The sequence below is a fragment of the Acomys russatus genome, chromosome 18, assembly GCF_903995435.1.
Source record: "Acomys russatus chromosome 18, mAcoRus1.1, whole genome shotgun sequence".
Taxonomy (NCBI): Eukaryota; Metazoa; Chordata; class Mammalia; order Rodentia; family Muridae; genus Acomys; species Acomys russatus.
Genome location: NC_067154.1, coordinates 60270198 through 60294338, shown reverse-complemented (window position 1 = coordinate 60294338; position 24141 = coordinate 60270198). Strand labels below are relative to the sequence as shown.

General features: G+C 47.0%; 1 protein-coding gene across 1 annotated transcript; it reads right to left on the bottom strand.

Annotated features, from left to right (window-relative positions):
* Positions 1 to 331: 331 nt before the first annotated feature.
* Rap2a (RAP2A, member of RAS oncogene family) lies at positions 332 to 23936 on the bottom strand. Its single transcript, XM_051160982.1, has 2 exons — positions 23576 to 23936; positions 332 to 700 (listed from the first exon to the last, which is right to left on the bottom strand). The coding sequence occupies exons 1-2, from the start codon at positions 23887 to 23889 to the stop codon at positions 463 to 465; spliced, it is 552 nt and encodes a 183-aa protein (XP_051016939.1). The 5' UTR covers positions 23890 to 23936; the 3' UTR covers positions 332 to 462.
* Positions 23937 to 24141: the final 205 nt, after the last annotated feature.

Below are 24141 nucleotides of genomic sequence, written 5' to 3'. Positions count from 1 at the left end.
AGAAACGCGTCAGTGGGGAGACGCTCCTGCAGTGCTGTTTTACTTGATGGAGACACTGGCTGGAAGGTCCATCCATCCCATTCCTGACTTCAGTATTCTTGTAGGAAAATATTTCTCCTTTACTTTTTTTTTAAGACAACAAAATATTTTAGTTATTAGTGATCATAGGGATTCTTCTGGTTTCTCTCTCATGGTTATTTTTAGTTTATGCAGCAGTGGCTTCTGTTAACTCAATGGCAGTGCCATGGTTACTTCATATGAGATCACCCTGTAGCTCCTGGTGGTGCCTTCAGGCTGCGGACGTACAGAAGGCTGAGGCCAGCGGTGGAAACTGTAGTCACTGAGCCCCCGGGACTCCAGCCTGAAGGCTGCAGAGCACTGTGGATGCACACCACCCATCCTGCAAACGGTAGGGAGGAGACAGGTACTGCCGCCCACGGCCCAGGGCAGCCGTGTTGGGCGCTACTGTACACTGCAGGCAGAGCAGCACGGGTCGTCCTTGTCCGGCTGGGCGGCATAATTCATCTGCCTCACAATCTCAGCAAAGAGTTCGTCCACCATTGTTTTACTCTTAGCAGAAGTCTCCATAAAGGGGCAGCCCCACTCCTCAGCCAAGGCGCGGCCCTCATTGGAGGCCACTTCTCTCTCACTCTCCAGGTCCACCTTGTTCCCCACGAGGATGACCGGCACCTTCTCATACCTGAAAGAGCACACACGCATTGGGCCAGTTAGCAAGCGGGCGACAGACTTTTTCTTTTTTCCTGCTATGTGGTGTAAATGACCTCTTTAGCCACAGGAAAAATGACCTGCACCGGGGTTGGCTTGGTGTCTAGCAAGGGCATTCTGAAGCTGCTCTCAGAGGGGACCGTAAATGGGCTTTCCAAATGATGTTTTCAATTAATCAATTATGTATCCTTTAAAATCAATTATGTATCTTTTCCAGATACACTTGGGGAATTATTTGCAGCATCCCAGACTGACTTCTCTTAATTTAAACGCTGTCTGTTCCATGAGATGCTTTCTCTCAAAATTTCAGCCACTCATGCAGTCATTAACTTTACTGGTGACATAATGGTCAGTATTGTGCTATATTCCATAAGAATATAGAACAAATCATACTGTAAATAGCTCCTACACACACACACACACACACACACACACACACACCAGAGCACAAGGGCTTGTTAATGAAGAAACTTACAAATGATGACAGATAAACCTTACTGAGTCAAAGTGAAGCCCTAACTTCAGTCGGCTAACTATACTTAATATAGATGTAAGTGCCTGGTGGTGGCACACACCTGTAGCCCTAGCACAGGGGCTGGTGGTGGCACACACCTGTAGGCCTAGCACAGGGGCTGGTGGTGGCACACACCTGTAGCCCTAGCACTGGGGCTGGTGGTGGCACACACCTGTAGCCCTAGCACAGGGGCTGGTGGTGGCACACACCTGTAGCCCTAGCACAGGGGCTGGTGGTGGCACACACCTGTAGGCCTAGCACTGGGGCTGGTGGTGGCACACACCTGTAGGCCTAGCACTGGGGCTGGTGGTGGCACACACCTGTAGGCCTAGCACTGGGGCTGGTGGTGGCACACACCTGTAGCCCTAGCACAGGGGCTGGTGGTGGCACACACCTGTAGCCCTAGCACGTAGGAGGTGGAGGCAGGAAGATCAGGAGTTCAAGATCGTCCTGAGATACACAGGGAACTGGTGGCCAGCCTGGGCTAGATCTCACACAAACAAACAAACAAACAAACAAACCACTTTCTATTATTAGGTAAGAGAAAACCATCTGAAAGACTATTTTAACCTTAAATATGATATTATATCAGTATTTTATATTTAAGAGAGACATACTTTTAAGTACAAGATCTATTAGAACGTGTGGACTTTTCAAAACTTGTGAAAATATCAAGCTGTAGCAGCTGGCTGATACATGGGCTCCTCTGTCAGGAGGTCAGAGTTACGACACACAGCGGCAACTGCAGTCGGCCCCGCCCTTTACCGGGTGGCAGCTGAGCACTTGGCACTGTTCCACACCACAGACACGTGTGCACGTGTAACACACGTAACAGGTTCCAATGGGTATTCGGAACATGCAATAATGGGGCAAAATCAGGATGTCTGTCCACCTCCGCTAACTGAACTGCCAGTGGGCTTTTTGGCCACCAGGGTATTAGGAAATGCAGATTAATAACCCAAACACACACCTGACAAGTATCAAAATCCTGAGGGGAAAACAAAACAAAACAAATAGTACACTTCCAAACAACAGATGGTGATGGGTTTTATCTGTTAACGTTAAAGTTCGGGACCGTGGAAAATATTAAAAACTGTGGTTTGGATGGATGCTTGGCTCTCACTGCTGTCTAGAAGAGGCTCCAGAGAATTTCCTGATATCAGTATCTCATCTCTCTGCTGGTAAAATGGAGCTCAAGTACCTGTTTGCCCTTACAGCAACATAGACGCTGTAAGAGCCAGGCGAGCCAATACAGAAATGCAGACTAGACAGTACAGGACTGTGCCCGCCCCTCCTGCTGCCCCCACTTATGTAAGACCACAGCTTGGCAAAAGATAAGAGTTTTGGAAAATTCAGAAACCATCAAGAAATGGAGAGCTCTGCCTAAGATACTGACACCAGCGGGAAGGGCTGGGTGACAGGAGGGTCCTACATGGAAAGCAAGCCTGGGAAGAAGCTGGTTCCTCTTGGGCTGCAGATGAGAAGGCAAAGGGCAAAGGCTTGTGCTGACGACCACGCAGTGATGTCTACTGCCATGGCAAGCAGTATGGCGTTTAAAACAACACCACAACTCCCAAACCTGATCAAGGCTTTAGCCTTAGAAGGAACTCTAGCTAATCATGAGGACTTAGATTCGTATAGTACAGTCTCCAAAGTTCCTGTTTGCTGGACTAGGTCTAAAGAGCTCTTAAACCTGAAGGTTAAAAGTCACACATGCGAAGTTAAGTCAAGGGGTAAGGAAACTGCCATGTAAATATCACGGGAAACTCCCAAGCGAGCTGTGGACTGCATGTCAAGAGCCTGTGGGTGTGTGCCCGTTGGCTCAAGGAATAGCAAATGGCTTGTGAGATCCATCCGCAGAACGCCCTCCCAGGCTGCTCAATCCTGCAATGCAGGTCACACACTTCGTCTGAGAACAGGGGAAAGGGGGTGCCAGAAGTGACCTCACCAAACAGCATTTACAGCGCAGTCACTTTATTATTTAGGACGGCCAGCCATGTGGTCAGTAAGTGACAGTAGTTACTTTCTTGTTTGATTTTCAACACAGCTCCATGGATTTTCTTTATTTCCCCCCTTTCAAAGGATAGCATTTGGGAAGAAGTAGAAAATGCAAGATTACAAAATCACTCTGCTAACCTGACTGTGGAGGGGACACCAGAGTCAGGGCCAGAGGTGGCTGATGTGGGTCGTGAGCTTTGTTTGTAGACTGTGGGAAACATCTGTCTTATTAACATGAGTTTACATGCTTATTAACATGTTAGCTTCATGGGTGTGATTAGATAACGTAGGAATAACTAGGGCTGCTCTTTGAAGCAGCCGTGCTTAATGGACTGCACAAAGCACCGGTTAGCTGTAGAACTTAGCTGCAGAACGCTGACGGGCGTCTCAGTGAGGTACATCGCTAACTTCCAATGCTTAGAAGGATGCGTGTGCTCTCCTACCCGTCCTAATACGTGTGTTAGGACACACACAATTTATGTACACTTTATTCTGGGAATGTCCTAGCTTGGCTGGTCATTACAACTCAAGAATTTAAGTACCGATTCCTGAGCCTTGTTCTAGAGCTACTGAAGCTGAACCTGTGCATCACAAGCACTGAAACACGTGCTATGGACACGTCAGCTCTGCAGTGTGACTTCAGGAAGCACTGGACTACTCTCTGACGCCGACCCTAAACGCCACCTCCCATCTACGACGCTAGATCAGTGCCTCTGCTCTTCACACACTCCTCAAGGTAAACCGCAGCGACGTCTCTGCAGGCCTCTGACTTCCGCTTGAGGGTGTACACTGCAGCACCTTAAAAGAAGGGCAGGTCTCACCAGGATTTTGTCATGCTGTTCTTGGCAAAGGATTGAAGAAGAAAACCTATTATCCTTTTGGAAAAAAAAAAAAAGTCCCTTTCCCTGCAAGGCAGAGGCTAGGAAGGAGTGAGCGCAGACATCACAGATCTGAACACACCAAGCTTTTAAACTCTGAATTCTTAACACTAATATTTAACAGACAGACAGATAGACAAAGCAAGCTGCCCATAGTGTGAGTTCTTTGTCACAGAAGATGTTCGGAAACACTGCGAAGACTTCTGCCAAGGCTGGCCCCAAAGTGAGGGAAGCATTGAGCGTTTGCCATTTTGTCTCAGGAACTCTTACTAGAGGAGGTTTTCACCCTGGGAAGAAAGTTAACAAAAAAACTAGGAGAAGCCTTCCTGGTTCTCTTCTGAACTCATTTTGTTTGGAAGACGAACTCAATTGTGAGAACTCTGTGGAGGGCGAAAAGCTAAAACTGTGAGAGAAACACCCTGCTTCCGGCCAGGAGAACAGGCTCTGTGGTCTGCAGGGTGTGGTAGGAATCTCCATGTTACTCAACGTAAGTTCACAGGAGCCCAAAGACGCCAAGAGCACAGCTTAAGAACAGGTGAAGGGAATGCAAGGATCCCCACACCCGGAAGGCGCTGCTGTGCTGCAGGGCTGCGCTGTGGGGTCCCTGCGCCCCTGAAGGCGCTGCTGTGCTGCAGGGCTGCGCCGTGAGGTCCCCGCACCCCTGAAGGGGCTGCTGTGCTGCAGGGCTGCGCTGTGGGGTCCCTGCACCCCTGAAGGGGCTGCTGTGCTGCAGGGCTGCGCTATGGAGTCCCTGCACCCCTGAAGGGGCTGCTGTGCTGCAGGGCTGCGCTATGGAGTCCCTGCACCCCTGAAGGGGCTGCTGTGCTGCAGGGCTGCGCTATGGAGTCCCTGTACCCCTGAAGGGGCTGCTGTGCTGCAGGGCTGCGCTGTGGGGTCCCTGCACCCCTGAAGGCGCTGCTGTGCTGCAGGGCTGCGCTATGGAGTCCCTGTACCCCTGAAGGGGCTGCTGTGCTGCAGGGCTGCGCTGTGGGACTCCTCCAGCAGATGCATCTAGCTGTGCATCTTAAGGTCAAAGTGTGTGAACTCTATGGTATGAAAGTTATGCCTCAATAAAAATAGACTAAGATAAAAAAAAAAATAAAGGCCTCATTTAAACAGAATAGCAGAATACCTTCAAGACAACAGAGCGCATATGCGTGTGGCGTGTGCTGTTCAGTAATATAAAATGCACAATTAGGTTAATTAGTCAATTTATTACTTAGCTAAATCCTGCCAATCAATTTTAAGTTGAACTCCTATGCTGCTAAATTTCCATCCTTGGCATAGGGAATCCTAACACTAAGCAAAGTGTGTTACTGGAGATAAAAACGACAATAGTTCTGAAGGCTCCTGTCACCTACAAACTGCACCCACAAATCTTTTCAGGAGACACAAGATGTTGCAGTACTTAGAACCCACTTTAAAAAGGGAAATGTAAACTGGGGAGTGGCGGTGCCCACTTTTAATTCCAGCACCGGGGAGGCAGAGGCAGGTGGAGTTCAAGGCCAGCCTGGTCTACAGAGTAAGTTCCAGGACAGCCTGGGCTACACAGTGAAACCTTGTCTCAGGAAAAAAAAAGGGGGGGGGGATTTGTTTTGTAAAATGTAACTATGATGACATTCAATCTGGCCTTTTGTCATTAGAAATGATTACTCCTGACAGAAATGTGTGTCTGTGAGGAGATGTTTAGTACAAGCCTGAAGCCTTGTCTTTGGAGCTGAGTGGGAAAACGGAATCAATCTGGTTCCTGCTAAAGGCAGCACATGCATGATCTGCAGAGAGGTGGAAGGAACAGCTGTTGGCCAGACCCACTGTGCGGCTTCTTCCTACTCGAGTCTGCAGGTGCCTTTAGGCTCCAAATAATACTGGACCATTTAAAAGTAAATCACAGGCACACTCTTGAAAACACAGCATCATCTATCAGGGGGAGAAGGCGCTGGAGCATAAGACATGCACTTAACATTTAGCTGCACTCTAAGGCTGAAGACAGGCCAACTAGGTTTGACTAGATTGAGTCAGCTGCTAGGATAGGAGCTGCGCGAGCAACTGTGCCTCTGTTTACTAGAATGCTTAGGGTCTCGGCACCCTGTTTCAGAATAACTCACTGTTAACACTGCCCGTGAATGAGGGAGGTTTAAACATGCCGGAAACTTTGAAGAGTTAAGGCCATAGGGATTATGAGCAAAAGGGTGTTTATCTGAGCGAGCACTCTCATTATCACGAAAAGACTTAAATATATTTCTATTTCCTTCTTTCCTCCAAATGACGAGGCCCAGGCCTCCACACCCCTCACCCCCTCCCCACAAGAAATATTTAAAGCCCAAACAGCCAGAAGCTATGGCAGCTTCTTCCTTAGCCCCGGGGAGGCTGAGGTAAGAGAACCACCAGTGAGTTCAAGGTCAGCTTGGGCTAGAGTGAGATCTTGCCTCAAAATACCAAAAATGCCAAATTTCAGCAATTCACTTTTCTAGAAAATGAAGGTTGAAACAGTAATGGACTCAGCCAGCATTTCTTCTTGCCAGGAAGGAAGCCCTCCTTCGGGAGGGGAGGAGGGCAGCATCTATACGCACCCCGGCAGGGAAGCTGCGTCACTGTCAGGAGAATGACTGCTGACTGCGGAGGGCTATGATCTGAAGCAGGAAAAACCACAACAGGTGAGCAATGAAAAAGAAAGACTGATAAGAACAGATACTACACTTGATCTTAGCCAAGCTGTGACTTCATGGTGGGGAAAAAGGTCCCCTTCTGTCACAGACCTAGGGGAGGGGAAAGGGTGAAAGAGGGAGGGAGGGAGGAACGGGAAGATAAAAGTGAGGGGATAACAATTTAGATGTAATCTGAATAAATTAATAAAACAAAAAGAAAGAAAAAAGAAAGAGTGTAAGTGAAGGAGGCGAGCACCACTGACAGAGGAGCCCCTAAAGTGGCCACCGGAAAGTGACAAGTGCCAGACACATGGCAGCTTCATGTAAAACCACCAGGTGGGGCGGCATGGGAGAGCGGAGGGAAGCTAAGAGCCAGGAGGCCTCTAGTCATGCTCAGGCACAGGATATGAGGGTCCGTGACAACAGCCTGGGGACAGGCAGAGCAGGCGTTACTGGGTGTGAGGAAGCCCACCCGTCACTTCCACATGAACAAACCCTTCATTTCTAGCACAGCTCAGCAGAGCTCCTCTCCGGGAGCTCTAATCTATTTTCCACCCCCTCTATGCCAACTCCAATGTAATCAAAACATTGCTTTCACAGTCCGCCCCCTAATCCCAACTATCAGATAAAAATGTGTGGAGACTCCATGGTGCCCGGATGAAGGCTTACTCCTAGGCTAACAGTCACGGTCGCTCAGAGGCTAAAACCATGACAGAGGGCACCAGGCAGAAAGATGTTTGCTCCTTGGGTATGCTGCCTGCCTTTCCGAACCCTGGCTCTTTACCTGTGAAACAGAAATGATGTGTAATCTTAATTACGCTGAGAGCAGAAGCATTACTAACAACCAGCACCCACAGAGGGCTTGGTCTACGCCAGACTCCCCACTCAACTAAAAATGTATCCAAATTGTTTCTAAGTACTTTCCCTCCTTTTTCTATCTTACACTCTCTGACCCAAGTATGACCAATCTAATTATTTAGTCTAAAAGTCATTAATTGCCATGGAAAAAAGAAAAATAAAAGACAACATTCCCTCTAATTTATATAAGCTGACAATCTAGTATCTTTTAAAAACAAGTATTTTTCCTTATTCTAAGCATCCTTTTTCTCACTACATACTGCTGTCACTATGTATGAACCATTGGCTCTGGTGTCCCTGTAAGACAATGTGGGACACAAAAAAAAAGAAGCAACTCCCCAACTCTGCACAGAACTTGAGATCTTAGCCCAGCACACACCATTCGGGCTGCCTCACAGCCTGTATCCAACCCAAGCCAGGGCCAGCAGCTATGTCTGACCCTCCCCTGCAGCTTGGTGCTTACAGGTACACGGAGCCTAATGATAGTGATGGAGGAAGTTCACGCTGTGTCATGTGACAGACACGTCACTGAGACAGTGCAAGCACACAGCCTTTCTGATGTGCACTCCCTAGAATGCTGCTCTGCCTTCTCGTGCCTTGCCTGATAAATGATAAATAATAAATGATTTAACGCTTACGTTGATTGATAAGGGTCCCTGAGGGTTTGGGGGGGAGGGGGATGGTCAAAACACAGCATGTAATAACCCAAAGGGACTTGTATTCATAAATTTAACTAACAGTGTCTGCTGTGTTTTCTTCTGTATCCCAGGGTTGTAGATGTCAAGATGGGAGAGTAACAACAAACACGTGGAGGAAATTCTGTACTAACATAAAGCAGACGGCACATCCCACCAGCTTTACAAACAACAAACACAGGAGGTACACTGAAGGGCCGGGGAGCCAAAGTCTATAGCATACGTAGAGTTTCCTTCTGACGGCTTTGATGTGCTACATCCTTTAAAAACCCATTAGTGAGCAGAATTTTTTTAAAGATTTCTTTTATGTTTAATTATGTGTCTGTGTCAGGCTTATGAACATGCAAACATAGGTACACGGGAGGCCAGAAAAGACGACCCCGGAGTTACAGGCAGCTGTGAGCTGTCTAACAAAGCTTATAGGGGACCTGAACTCAAGTCCCTATAAAAGCAGAAAGAGCTCTGAAATGTTGAGCCATCTCTCCAGCCCCTAATACGTTATGTTCTTAATAAGACTCAATATGATCTTCAAATTATAGTCCTGCCTGGGCAACCAAATGACACTAGGTAAATTCCAAGGACAGGTGGCAGGGGGCTGGGCCATTTTTAAAAAGTTATGGTTCATTCATCCATCCATCGATCCGTCATCACTTACTCTTCCTCAGTAAACATTTCAAAATGTATCACTGGTTTTTAAACATTTAGAAAGATAAAGAAAAACAGAAGCAAAGGCTGTCCTGAGCTGATGGTTTCGCTAAGCCCTTTACTAGACTTCACATATTGGTCATGACCTGGGCAGCCCTCCAGTGGATGAATTTCCTGTCCTCCATCACATTAAACGGGTCACTCAGAGGTGTTCAGTTGGGGTGGTGGGAAGAGAAGCCCCCTTTCATGTAGCTGCAGAGCCTCCCCATTAGTTCCCAGGAGCAGCCAAGGGCTTCCTATATGTCTTCAACGTCAGCTCAGGGGACCAAGGAACCAAGGCGAAGCGTGAGACCACTGACAGCAGGCCCTGACTGACTGAGCACCGCTTCTGTATACACTAACATTCAGCCCAGATTCACACGAAGAGTAGTTTACCAACGGGTCTGCAGCCGTCTTTAATCTGGTCCACCGAGTCAAAGCAATGTCCTCCTAAAACTGGACCAGTCTCTAGCTCTCGAGGATTAACACAATGGACAAGAGCAGTGAGGATGCTGGCCAGGTCAGACCACTCCGTAAAGCCACATGCAGACGGACCGAGCTTGTTCAGATTCTGCTAACAAGAGTCTGAGGAGAGATCAGGAGCAACCACGTGAACTGCCGCCCAGTCAGGGGTGCTCTGAGATGGAACGGGATGTGTAGCAGGGCACCAGTCTCAAGGACCCAGGGAAGCAGAGGTGGGTGGGCACTTGTGGGGTAAGAGGACAGATCCAGGCAGCAGTGCTTATTCAAAGGGACTGTTGGAAGAAGAGGACACGCCACTGAGAGGATAGGAAGAAACCTCCTTGCAGACATTTCTTGCAATAAAGCCAGGCGGTGTGCTTGGGTGGCCTGTCACAACTGGGGTGGGTACAGACAGAGAAGGGAAACACCAGCACCCGGCTGCTGCTGGGGTGATGTTGCCAGGGGATGGGATCCCAGCTTGCCTTGCTCCACCTGTGAGTCCGGCTGGAGGCTTCCCTGCCCAGTGCCCTGTCAGCAGCCCTGCATGCCAAAAGGGCTCCGTCCACATCCTTCCCCGTGGTCAGTGGCCACTGAGCGTAGGACAGACTTGATGCCAGAGTACAAAATCCAAGCCTTCCATGTCAACATTACTAAGCAAAAGCTGAATATAAGTCATTGAGAGTTCTTCTCAGCCCCTGCTCTTAAAAACAAAGCAAAACTACAAACATGAAGGGCAGTTCATTTCCCACCTGGCTTTCATGCATGAATTCCATTTCTTAGTAAAGCTTCTGTGGGTTCTCATGTTTGCATGCTCATGTGTGATGCTAGCTAGCCTTCAGGTATGCACGTCTTTAACTATAGGTCTTAGCAAAGGACACGTGGCCCTTGACTTCAGCAGCCAAGGTCACTGATGGCTCAAGTGTGTTTAGACTGTTGGTTTCCAAAGCTGGAAAAGCGAACAGTGCGAGTGAACAAGGCTCACAAGTGGGAGAAGGAAATTATGTTTGGGTAGTAGATAAAATATACTGAACAAAGCTTGTGCGTTGACTGCTGAGCCTGCTCACTGCTGACAGGCTGCAACCCCAGTCCTAGTGTGATGGAACTGCGGTCTGAGGACTCAGGGTGAGCAGCTGCCCCTGAAAGTCAGCCTTAGCACCCTTCAAAAGGCTCAAGGATGATTCATTCACCTTTTCTCTCCCAGTTTCATGAAGATGTGTCAAGAGGAGGCATCTACAAACAGGCCTTTAACCAGACACTGATTTTAGACCTTCATTTTCATTGTTTACGAATTACGAAGTCTAGGACATTCTTGCTACGCAGTCCCAAAGGACTAAGGCATTACCAAAGCAAATATCTACTTGTTATTTCTTGTACGGACAATGTTTTGACCTTTAATGAATCAGAATGAACAACAACAACAAAAATTCCCCAAGAAAGGTGGCCAAAAAGCCAAAACCAAAATAAAAACAACAATAACAACAACAACAAAACCCAAATGTTTTGGTGGAAGATATCTTGAAACTTAAAAATCAAGTTGTTTTAAAGACTGTACTTGTGTGTGAGCTGGAACTGTCAGATCTGTACTCGCTGACAGTGCATCAGCTAAAGACAGCACCTGTACTTATTCTGCATCATGCCCAGGGCGATGCTATGCAAATGACGTGGCTTAAGCCATATTATTTGATGTTGACAATGATAATTTTTATACAATGTCAGATAAAACTTTTTCTGGAATTGGTTTATTAAGGAAAAAAAAAAACTGTCAACACTTCACTAAAACTAACCACCCAGAGTGTTAAACATCTCTTTATCCACACAGAGCTGTAGGCATCCATGAAAAGGTGTCTGACTACCACTGCCAACGTCTCAAGAAGTGTCATTTAACAAATACTAATACTCTATGCTCATTATTTTATATGTCATTTTTATAATTAAACACATGTACTAAACCCCACAATTTCTTCTCAGCTAAAAAGTACTTGTCACCGAAGTTAAAGTTTGCCAGGGGCAGGCAAAGATCTAGAACTCGAAGCAAGGCAGGTCTACCGCCTGAGTCCCACTGCACACTCTGGGAGGCTGAAAGAGGGGCAGGCCATAGCGCCATGGAGCTGGGGGACAGGTTGTGGCACCGTGGAGCTGGGGGACAGGCTGTGGTACCGTGGAGCTGGGGGACAGGCTCTGGCACCGTGGAGCTGGGGGACAGGCTGTGGCACCGTGGAGCTGGGGGACAGGCTGTGGCACCGTGGAGCTGGGGGACAGGCTGTGGCACCGTGGAGCTGGTAGTTTGGGATTGTTATGTAAATAATTACTTCCTGTTGATAATTTCTTTGGCTATGTATCATTCCCATTTGCAGATGAGGAAATTAAATGCAGAGAATGCTGACTGCATAACCTTAAGGGCTGGAGTTCAGCTTTCACCATGGCAACACTCAGTCTCCAGAGATGAAAAGGCAAGATCACTATGCACAATAAAATTTCATATTTGAGAATATACAGACTATTTGAAGCATTCATTGAAAAGTGGAAGATGGGCATATTTAGACTCTATAATGAAATATATAACCAATTACAGAAGAAAACAGTAATATTTCATTTAGAGAGAGCTATAAAGACATCTGGTGAAGAAGAAAATATTAATATGTATTGAATAATTAATATAATGCAGGATTTCTATTCTGAATTATTAACTTTTGAGGTGACAGAAAGTATGGGAAACAACTGTCTTAAATTAAATGTGTCAAGCAGAGGTTTACAATGTTCCTCCTGGGTGGTTTTACTAAATGATTTGAAGTTATCAGCAACCAGAGTCCTCTTCACTGCACTGTCTTCACCTATTTACAGAACCTTCGCAGGTGACCCCCACCCACCACCGTCACACGGTTAGATCTGAATATCAAGTGCAGACTGAGCAGCCCTTATCTGAAACACACAGGACCTGGCGCGCTTCGGATGGTAGATTTGGGGAGGTTGGCAGTCTTGTGGCTGGAGCTCACGCCTCAACACGAAAAGTCTCATGTACATGGTAGACATGCAGCCCGCCACCCACGCCCACAGCACTTGCCCTACACGTGTGCCTGGAGTGCAAGTGACCACACGAAGCAGGGTGGGGTTTTCCCACTGAGGTTTCGGGCTGGGGTTCAGAGAGTGCAGGGTTGGAGAGCTGCTAGCTCCAGGTTTTCCCACTGAGGTTTCGGGCTGGGGTTCAGAGAGTGCAGGGTTGGAGAGCTGCTAGCTCCAGGTTTTCCCACTGAGGTTTCGGGCTGGGGTTCAGAGAGCTGCAGGCTCCAGGTGAAGTGAAGAGCACAGATGCTCATCTTGACATCACCCCTCACTCTACTCTAAGTTTGGAACAGGCAGGGGCCATCTTTCCTCACTGGATGAACAAGATTCATGACTAAACACTAACTTCCCTTGTAATTGTAACGCCAGCTCACATGGGGAAGTATTTTGTTTTTACACTTTTAAATATTGTATCATGGTAGAAAACTAAAAAAACCAAGAGAGAAGAATTGTTCCAAAGCATGAGACAGGTCCATTCGGTGTTCCTGAAGTAAAATCATCTAAGACAGCAGTCTCCAAATTACGTGTGACTAGAGCACTTTGGTAATGGGGAAAAAAAACCCAAAACAAAACAAAACAAAAAAAAACAGAAAATGGGGCACAAGCAACACAGCAAGTTTAAGGGCACACTGGTTTCACTTTGCATGGTTTTTTTGGTTTGTTTATTTTGTTTTTCGAGACAGGGTCTCTGTGTTAGCCTTGGCTGTCCTGGACTCCCTTTGTAGACCAGGCTGGCCTCGAGCTCATAGGGATCCGCCTGCCTCTGCCTCCCGAGTGCTGGGACTAAAGGCGCGTTCCACCGTGCCCGGCTCCCACTTTGTGTTTGTGCACTGGTTAAAGCAGAAGGTGCATAAGACAATGTGAAGGCGGCTGGTAAATGGACTAAGAAGTAAACAGTGTTTTCACTGCTTCAAAACTTTTAAACACACAGAAGTTATTAAGTCATTGTATGTCTCCTCAAAATATCATTTCATTTTTGGTATGTCTTTAAATCTGTCGGTCATAACCCCCCTCCCCCCACATACCTCCTCCTCAAACCATTTCAACATCGTAACCAACAATGTGCAATTTAAGTGTGCTTACTTGGGCAGCTGCAACCTATTTTAAAATGTATTCAGAAACATGGTTCAGCAACATTGATCAAAACTACAACATTCAGTAGTTACCTGCATCAAATTTCCAGTGCTAGCATGTGACAGGGTTTCCCAAACCAAGACCTTAACAAAGCATGGTGATGACTGACTCAATACCCATAACCTCCTTTAACTTACATACTTCAAAGCATCCTGTTTCACGTATAACCTTCTATTTAAACAGAAAGTTGTTTAAAGACTAGACTCTTTTGGAGGGTGACAGTGCCCACTAGACACCAGAGGCTGACTGACAGCCCAGGGCCAGCGAGGAGCTGCTCCTCTTCCTTGTTGGCTACTGGAGATCAGGACATGTTAATCAAGCTAGTGTGGCCTGGAAGCTTCATTCCTACTGGCTAGCTTTCACAGTGCTGGAAGGTGCTATGCAGGCTACCAGGGGAGAAAGGAGCCATCAGCCTCACCTATGACCCCCGTGGACGACAGCAATGACGACCTGATAAGCCACACCCACTGATGCAATAATAGCAGAAACATTGTGAGGTGTCTCTGATTGCAGTTAAGTCCCGCTCCACAAGCTAAAACCCATTCCTGGCACCATTACTGGGTCAAGAATCTCCAGAGACAGACAGGCCATAGACCCCACAGGAGAGCCTGCTGTTATGCTGCCAAGCAGATAAGGGATAAAACCTAATGTAGAGGAATGTTAATCCAGCAACATGGCTGCTCTGGCAAGGGATCACATCTGATCTTCCAGGTCTATGTGATCTGGCCGGAATGCAGACCAGCCCTGAGCACACTCCCTTAATCCCAAACAATGAAGGCAAGGTTAGTTTGCAGAAGGAAGCAGCCATGTTTGAAAGTGACGTCTCACTGAGGAGCAGACAAAGTGACAAATCAGAAAGATTGGACAGAATGAGTCAGAGATGGGATACACCCAACTCTCACGAGAACAGACAGGAGAGAGGCTACCTCAGAGCAGTGCAGGGGGAGAGAGGGAGCTCTTTTCAGGGACAGTTGCACAGACACAGGCTGCAGAGAGAACAAGCCAGACACAGGTGAGCCAGAAGATTAAAACATACTGCCAGAATTAGTTTGAGGCCAGGCAGAGCAATTCAGTCAGAAGTCAAGAGAAGCCAGTTTGAGTCAGTCACCTTGGAGAGAAGTCTGAGCAGAACAGAGTTGGACCAGCCAGTGAGAGTTCAGAAAGAGCTGGAAAGGCTTGTGAATGGCTCTCATGTCATCCCCTCATCTGGGGAAATAAAAACAACATTTATACCTACTCCTAAGGACCTAGTGTTGTACCCACAGATCAAGGCACCCCCAAACCCTCATCTGAGAAGCTGAGCAGTGGACGGTGTGCAGCGCCCTACAATTATGTGCTGAGAATAAGACAGAGCAGAATTCTCAGTCCTAAAGGAAATGTGTTCCACTAGCACCCTCAAGCCTCAGGGATCACTGAAGAGAGAGGAGGCAGGAAAAGTGTAGGGAGCAGAAGTGATGGCTGACTATAAAGACACTGTAGAGTGGCTGCACCTATGAAGACAGCATGCACACCACCTGTGCAGACCCCACACACAGACACAAGTCCCACCCCTCACCACGGGACTATGGGCAACTGTGCGGTAACAGGAGAGGGAGAGACTGCCTTCTCCAGTCAGCCATGCTCCAGTGGAAGACCACACATCCAAGGGTATTCAGGCAGCACCGGTTGGTTCCAAGGTCTATTTATTTTTTCTAAAGGACAAAGCTGGGTGTGTGGGAAGGGGTAGCATCTGGGAAGGGGAAGAGGAAGAGCATACATATGACTGATAATCTGATTTAAAAGTCAGGCTCTGTTTGTTTTCTATTAGAGCTGTCACAAAACTGCAATAAAGGTGATATTGTTGGAATATTAGGCCTTCTATTTCCAAAGAGATTTTCATTTTTAAAACTGCAAAGCTAAAACCAGAATAAAAACAAAACAAAAAGTGCAAAACTAAACAATTTAGTACTCAGTATATACCATTACAAAACTATAGTGACTGTTTTTAAATATTTTTGATTTCTTTAAATTTTACAGATATATTTGTTGTATTTACATACTTCAATATTATTTATTTCTGTATACTATAAAAATTCCATTAAAATGCAGGGCATCATGGTATGTACCTTTAATCCTAGCACTTGGGAGGCAGAGTTAGGACAATCTCTGTGAGTTCCAGGACAGCCCGGTCTACACAGTGAGCTCCAGGACAACAGGGCTACATAGAAAAAAGGTTCCTGCAGAACTACTTATACTGACTCTGGGTGCCTGTCTGACACTTGTGCCTACTGAGATAAGGAGCTTGCTGATTCCACTGGGCTGGCTTGTGAGGACATCCCAGTGACCTGCTGCCATTCCAAACATGTACCACCACACCCTGCTTCTCCAGCGGGTGCGGGGAACCAAATGTGGCTTGCACAGCAAGCATTTGCCTGCACTTCCTCCTCACACTTTACTTTTGGAGCTACCCAGTGTATACGTTTTAAATTTTGCCTTAAAAGGCTAGTGTACCCAAAGTCAAACTCCAGTATTTTTTCCCAAACAGATTCCAAAGTCAATAGCCTGGAAAAAAGAAAGCATTAGATTAAGAATAAAGAGCCAGAGTTAAGGTAGACTTGAAACCCTGCTCAGAACCCTGAGTGGACTCACACTGTCGCCCCAGGGCCTAGGATCTGAGGATGAGGACATGATAAAAACAATCCTGAAGAACTCCCTTGAACCAAGTATAATGTACATGGCTTTGTGCAACAATCCTTGCCTGGAAAGACGCGACCTACACTTCACTTTACTGTGCCATGTGTGATCTCCTAGAGGCTCCTAGAGCTGTTAAGTCATCCGCGTGTTATCACCACTAATAAATGTTAGTGAGACTTGAATGCTGTCAGCTCTTCTTCAGACATTTTCATCAGTCCCGCTAATCTTCCTCAATGTTAATTAAGTTTAAAAACTCCAAATCTAGGACAGCCACGAGAAAGCCATTGTGTCATAATAATCTTATCCTTTTACAATGCAGAAAAGACAAGTTTCCCCTTCAGGAAGAGGAAACAAACAAACCAACCACCTTTGGAACATAGAAAGCAACGCATCATAAGCCTTTATTATGTAATGAGTTGAGTCCTACAGAGTGCGTGCAGCAGGGTGTCTCTAGGTAACAAAGCTATCAGGTACTTAAAACCCTGCCAAGGAAACACATCCTAAGTATTCTTGGAGCACACAAAACAAATGACTCAAAGAAAAATGGATGGAAGTGACAGACAGGCTTGAACGCAGCTGTGTGGAGAACATCAAAGAAATAAGATGTAATTCAGTTAGCATGACAGTCTTTAGGATTCTGTTTCAAGTAAACTGTTTTTAACTCCTAAGTTCCTCTAATATAAGACAGAGAATTAAGCATTCTTTCCTCGTGTTTGCACTTAGTCACGTTCTTTCATCTTGTTAAAGTTTTTAATGATAATGTTTTATAACCACAATTCTTAACAGTTTTTGACTCTCAGTTTTGTGTCTAAATGGATCAACATTTCCTATTAAGTCTTTTTCTACATACTTAATTCATCTCTGTTTGACTGTCAGGATTAGGTCATCAACTTTCGTGACACAGTCATTAATTTTAAAAAGTGACTCATGACTACTAGGCTCTGGACCTTGGAAGCCTAGCTTTGGATTCAGTGCTGGTTTCTGACAAGGGTTGACCACCTCGTCCCCAATCTTGGCGGCTTGGTGGCATGCAGCCTAGTACAAAGCGCGCAGTCTTCGCCGTTCACCTGACTCTCAGCTCTGTCCTTCACCGTGTCCGTTGTTTCTAATGTCCGTTCCAGCCACATCTATCCACCTCTGCTCTGCGCTGTGGTCTCAGCTCCTCTCAACCTGAGCTGTGCAGAGGGTCTGAGTTTTCCCATTTGTACAGAACCTTCAAGGCCTTTTCACACACTCTAATTGTTAGACACAGCTATTGGAACGATTATCAATAGCAGCCTCCCCTGCTATTCCACTCTGATCTCGTTCACTCGTGTGCAGGTTCATTCCTGACAACCTTGCCCATCTTTCTACAGGCACCATACTAGCTCACAGACTTTATAGATCACAGATACTAAATTGCACCGCTGAGAACTACTCTCCTGTCATAAAACAGAACGTCCACCACCACTTTGCCACCCATCTTCTCATCTCTGTTGTGGTTTCCATGCTGATTCTGATTACTGTTCTCAGTAAAGGTTTAGCCGTCATCCATCAGTGAGCTTTAAAACCTGTCACCTAACCTCAGCTCCCCACACATCTATGTAAGTTTCTGATTTAGTCGTCTGGTCTCTTTAACACTGAGAAAGCACTCTGTATTTCCCACGCCACTGCATCTGTCCACAAGACATCCTCCCCGGCTCTGTCAGCTCGCCTGACACCTGTCCTCTTCCTTGCTGGCCAAACCAGAAGAACTCTCGCAGAAAGCTAGCGCCTCCATCTACAAATCAACCTGGAACCATGAAGTGCCTGGGGAAACTGAGTGCAGATGCTTCCCTTCCTACACCTCCCTCTGCCAGAGTTTTTGTTTGTTTCTTGTGGGCTACTGTCATGCTAGCCACCTGGGTGTGAGCTCAGTGAGAGTGTGTGCAAATCATCCCAGCAAAATATATGCAGCTGTGCGACCATGAGAAGGCAGGGCAGAGGGCGGCTGAGTGGGGCCCAGGTGTGAGGTCAGTCAGGAGAGCCGGGCAGAAGTCATTCAGTCTGGTAAGAGGAAAGGGCTTCTCTAGGATGGGGAGATCTTTCCAGCACGATGAAAGAACAAGTAAAAGTTAACTCTGCAGGAAGACAAGTTCTGAGGCAGGAGAATCCAGAGAAAGAGGTTTACGGACAACCAAAAGAAGGCGAGGATGCTGATGGAGAGGTGCGTCTGCACAGCCAGCGAGGCACCGGAGCACGCCTGCACTGAAAGGTCAGGCTCACAGTCTGGGGACTTTTAGGCCTGGAACAGTATGTTCCAAGATACTTCAAGTCAGGGCCACAGCTGACCCTGGAACAGGTAACAACAGAAAACTGTGAAATCAGTAAGAATTCTAGTTTATTTACATATATGTGCTTACCACTCTTTTTTAAAAAAATCTGATCCAAACTCAAGTAAAAAGAAAAAATGAAGAGGAGGAAAAGGAAGAGGAAAGGAAGAATAAAAGGAGGAGGAGGAGGCGGCGGCAGCATATGATTTATACATAAAGCCATTTTGAAATGATCTACTTGACTTTGAAAAGAAGTCTTATGTAGACTAGTAAGAGTGCGTGTGTGTGTGTGTGCGTGTGTGTGTGCGTGTGTGCATGCGTATGTGTGTGTGTGTGCGTGTGTGCGCGTGTGTGTGTGCGTGTGCGTGCGTGTGCTTGTGCGTGCGTGTGTGTGTGTGTGTAGATGGCTCATTCGGTAAAGTGTGTGCGTGCGTGCACACGCACGTGCATGTGGGCATGTGTGTGCATGTGTGTGTGTGTGCGTGTGCATGTGTGTATGTGTGTGCGTGTGTGTGTGCATGTGTGTGCGTGTGTGTGTGTGTGCGCGCGCGTGTGTGTGTGTGTGTGTGTGTGTGCATGTGTGTGTAGACGGCTCATTCGGTAAAGCACCTGTGATCTGAGCCTAAGGCCCTGAGCTCAGAGTCCTAGTACCTAAGTGGGAGTTAGCACAACAGCGCACAGATATAAACCAGTATTTGAGAGGGCAGAAACGGGAGGATCCCTGGGCTTGCTGTCAGCCAAACCATCAAGTTTCAGGTTCAGTAAGAGATTTTGTCTCAAAAACTAAGGTAGCAGGCTGGAGAGAAGGGTCAGAGGTTAAGACACCTGACGCTCTAGCAGAAGAACTGAGTTTGGTTCCCAGCACCAACATGGCAACTTACAAGCACCCGTAACTGCAGCTCCCTGGAGCCTGACGCCCTCTTCTCACCTCCATGGTGTACATGTAGTACACAGCATATCTTTACACAAACACTCATACACATAAAATAAAAAATAAATACATCATTTTTAAAAAGGTACATGGCTGTGGTGGTTTGAATAAGAATGGCCCCATAGGCTCATCTATTTGAATGCTTAGTCATGAGGGAGTGACACCATCTGAAAGGATTAGAAGGACTAGGAGGTGTGGCCTTGTTGGAGGAAGTGTGTCACTGGAGGTGTGGCCTTGTTGGAGGAAGTGTGTCACTGGGAGTGTGGCCTTGTTGGAGAAAGTATGTCACTGGAGGTGTGGCCTTGTAGGAGGAAATGTGTCACTGGGTGCTGAGGTTTCAAAAGCTCAGGCCAGGTCCACACTGCCTCTCTCAGCCCGTGGATGGGGTTATTGCTCCCAAGTACTTCTCCAATGCCATGCCTGATGCCATGTTCCCCACTATGACGGTATGCCTGACGCCATGCTCCTGACTATGACGCCATGCTCCTACTAGGACACCATGCTCCCCAATAGGATGCCATGTTCCTCACTATGACGCCATGCTTCCACTATGACATCATGCTCCCACTATGCCGCCATGCTCCCACTATGCCGCCATGCTCCCACTATGCCGCCATGCTCCCACTATGCCGCCATGCTCCCACTATGACGCCATGCTCCCACTATGCCACCATGCTCCCACTATGACACCATGCTCCCACTACGATGATAATGGACTAAGCCTCTAAAACAGTAAGTTAGTCCCCAGTTAAATGCTTTATTTTACAGTCGCCTATGTCGTGTCTCTTCCCAACAACAGAACAGTGACTAAGACGATGGCTCACTGGGTAGAGCTGCCTGCTGCACAAGTCTGGCATCCAGAACCCACAACAGAGGGAAAGTCAAGTTGTCCTATAACCTCCACGTGTGCATCACAGCACATGGCCTTCACACACAGACGTAATAATGAAAAATGTCTTTAAAAAATGTTTAGAGCAAATGAGTAAGAAGACTCATATCAACCTCTGGCCTCTACATGAATGCATATACAAGTGTATATGTACACACAAATATACAACACAAAAAGACATAGGGGCCTATTTTAATATTCTTAAAAATTAAACACTCCAGAACATATCCACGCGATGAAAAGCCCCTCTTCTCTCTTGCCTCTGAAAGAGAGTTAAATGTTCATTCTCTTGCCCTTTTTCCCATAAGGGAAAATATTTTACAAAACCAACAAGATATTTTCGCAGACTAATTTACATTGCACTTTTGTCAGTTTATAACAGGCAATGAATTCCAAACTGTGTTTACAAATATGAGTTATTTCCTCTAAAACTACAACTATATACCAAGGGTAAAACTAAAGGTAGCTAGAGTGACACAAGTTGAAAGAATGACAAGAACTTGTAGCAACTTCTGTGTACCAAGGACTGTATGGATATCGTATTATCCCAATGACACGAAGGGGTGAATGCTATTTTCCATTTCACAGAAAAGGAAACGTAGGCCTATAAAATAAGCAAGTATTCCCCTAACCACATATATCTTAGAGCTGTGAAGTCCAATATAGTATCTATGGCAACCAAGCACTTGAAGAATGTTTAGTCATGACAGACTTCTAAGATAGCACAGGAAGTAAAATATCTGAGTATTGTTAATACTGAATGGATTATTGAAATGATAATAGCTGGTTAAAGAAATGTACTATTAAATTACTACTTCTTTATACCCATATTTAAAACTCAGCTACCACAAATTTTCCAACTATCCATATGGTTCACTCTCCATTTCTATCCAAAGTACGGACCTAGCATGCAAGCTGTAGGTTAGACAGACCAGTAGACACCAAGCTGAAAGACCACCTGCGTAGAAGAGGCGATACCGATTCAACAAGATCTTAAAATCCTCTTCGTGACTGATTGGCCATGGGTGAGGGGTCCAATATCTACATTTCAGTTCTGTCAACTGCACTGTGGCACTGTCAATAGCCACCCCAAACTACTATATATAGTATGTAAAGCAGATAGCTGGCACACAGTGAGCAAAGGCGGGGTGGAGCTACTGCTGCTTCCTATAGCACCTGGCCAGTTAAAGACTGGTCCTCCAAGGGGCAGGAAAGTCATTTATGCGAAAACCATGTTCACTATCTAAGTGAGAGGCACTAAGTGCCTCTTGCTCGGGCTTATGTATACAACATTGCAGCGAGGCACGAACAGCCACGGCTCACCCTCTCTCTGTGTAGACTGAAGCTGATAAGATGCGATGGACCCAGAAGGCAAATGATGAAGTTATAGTGAGGTACAGAAATCAGACACAGAAACAGCTGCCCAGGCTGGCCGCGGACACTTTAATCTCAGCACTGCCTGGGCAGGGGCAGGAGAATCTCTGTGGACTTGGGGCCAGCCTGGTCTACACAGCGAGTTCCAGGACAGTCAAGGCAACATAGAGACACCCTGTCTCAAAGAAGAAAAGAGGAATCCTCATGACAGGATCAACGGTCCTAGTCTGCTGTCCTGGGATGAGGTGCCAACAACCTGCTCTAGTAAACTGAGAAACGTGAGCTGCAGACAATCACCAGAAACTACAACAGGATGTAGACATGGCATCCTGTCTATGCCATGCTCTGGTACCCGTGTGAGTGTGAGCTGAGCTGGGAAGGCGGGATAGCTGGGGCACGCAGACCAGTACTGTCTCTATAAACAACACCCACATGTGTGTACCACACAAGAAAATACATTCCTAAAAAAAAAAAAAAAAAAAAAAAACAGGAGAGAAGTTAAAGCTATCAGGATCAGCGACTTTGTGGGGAGATCATACACATATCCACTGCTCTCTAACTAACTTGGAACTTGGCACAAGAATATAGAAATTTCTAGTATGGCTGTTAACATGCATACTGAAGCAGCTAGGAGGGGGCTTTCCTCTGACCTCACACACAGGGTTAACCCCACCCCCACTTGTAAGGAATCTCTGAGTATTCCCTGAATACAGTGACTTGCTCTGGGCCCTGAAATGAGTACACACTAACTGATAAATGTGACTGTTTCTATTTAAACTTTCAATAGTCACTTCAAATTCAGCTGCAGGTAGAATAATCCTGGGAGATTAGTTTTAGTTTATAAGGATCAGAGAAGAAAGTCATCAGTAAAGAAGAACTAGAAAATGTTGCCAAAACTCTGCAAAAGCATGTTAGATTTTCAATACTTCAAAGTTAAGGGGAAAATACATACATCAACTTAAGAGAAAACAAACCCTGAAAACATTCAGACTACCAGCCACATCCAAATGCATTCTCTGAACATTTTCCATCAGGAAAAAGCTTGCTTGCTTCAACCTTTTTTAAGTTTTATTTTTGCCTTAACTTCTAAGTTAGCTGATCCACAAGCCACAGCTCACACTAAACTTCTATTTGGTTTCCAAGAATAGCCACCTTCCTTTTTTGAGGGGGGGGGGCGGGGAGGCTAGATTTTAAAAGAGAGAGAAATGAAGCTGTGTCCTTTAAATACAAATGTTAAAAGCGTACCTCTATATGCCAACTCCACTGAATGTTGTGAGGTCTTCAAATTATTTGCCAATGTGTCTTTAAAGTTTTACACTAATTCATTTCTGCCAATCTCTTGGCAATATTTAATCTTTTCCACTATGAGAAAGCATCCCCCCCCCCTTAACTCGTACTGACACTGTCACAGGATATGTATGTGCAAGTTTTGGCTGTCAAGCCAAATCAAAGGTGCCTAGGTGAGGCGTGCCTACACTAGACAGCTCCCCTTCCCCTAGCACCCACTTACTTTCTCATCCCTTCTCTCTGGGCAAGTTTGAAACTTTGTTTTCTCTGGGGTCTAGAAAGAGTGCAACCAACGTCCTAGAGACAAAGGGCTGAGCTGGGGGTTAACGGGCTGCCCAATTTTAGTTGTTGAAACAAAGCCCTCAAATCTGAGCCCCAGGAGGAGGCGGTGCAGCCCGGGGCGGGCCAGGGCCGGGGATCCCCGCCGCCGCCTCCGCCGCCACCGAGCCCTCGCGCGCGCGCCCCGCTCTGCTCACCGCTTCACGCGGATGATCTGGTCCCGCATGGGCTTGATGTCCTGGAAGCTCTGCTGGTTGACCAGGCTGTAGACCAGGATGAAGCCCTGGCCGTTCTTGATGTACAGGTCCCGCATGGACGCGAACTGCTCGGTGCCCGCCGTGTCCAGGATCTCCAGCACCGACGGCGACGAGTCCACCTCGATCTCCTTGCGGTAGAAGTCCTCGATCGTGGGGTCGTATTTCTCAATGAAGGTGCCGGTCACGAACTGCACGGTCAGGGCGGATTTGCCTACCCCGCCCGAGCCCAGCACCACCACTTTGTACTCGCGCATCGTCCCTGCGCGGCCGCCGCCGCCGCCGCCGCCCGCGACATAGACCTGCGCCCGCGCGCCGCGCCCCGACCCCGCGGCCCCGCCGCCCTCACGGATACGCCGGCTCACGGCCGCGGCGGCAGCGCCCCGGGCGCCGGAGGCTGGGCGACAGCCGAGCGAGCCGCGGCCCTGAGAGAGCGGGTCGAGCCTGGCGGCGATGCAGCTCCCCGAAGGCGCCGACAGCAACGGAGCGCGAGCCCGAGCCGGAGCCGC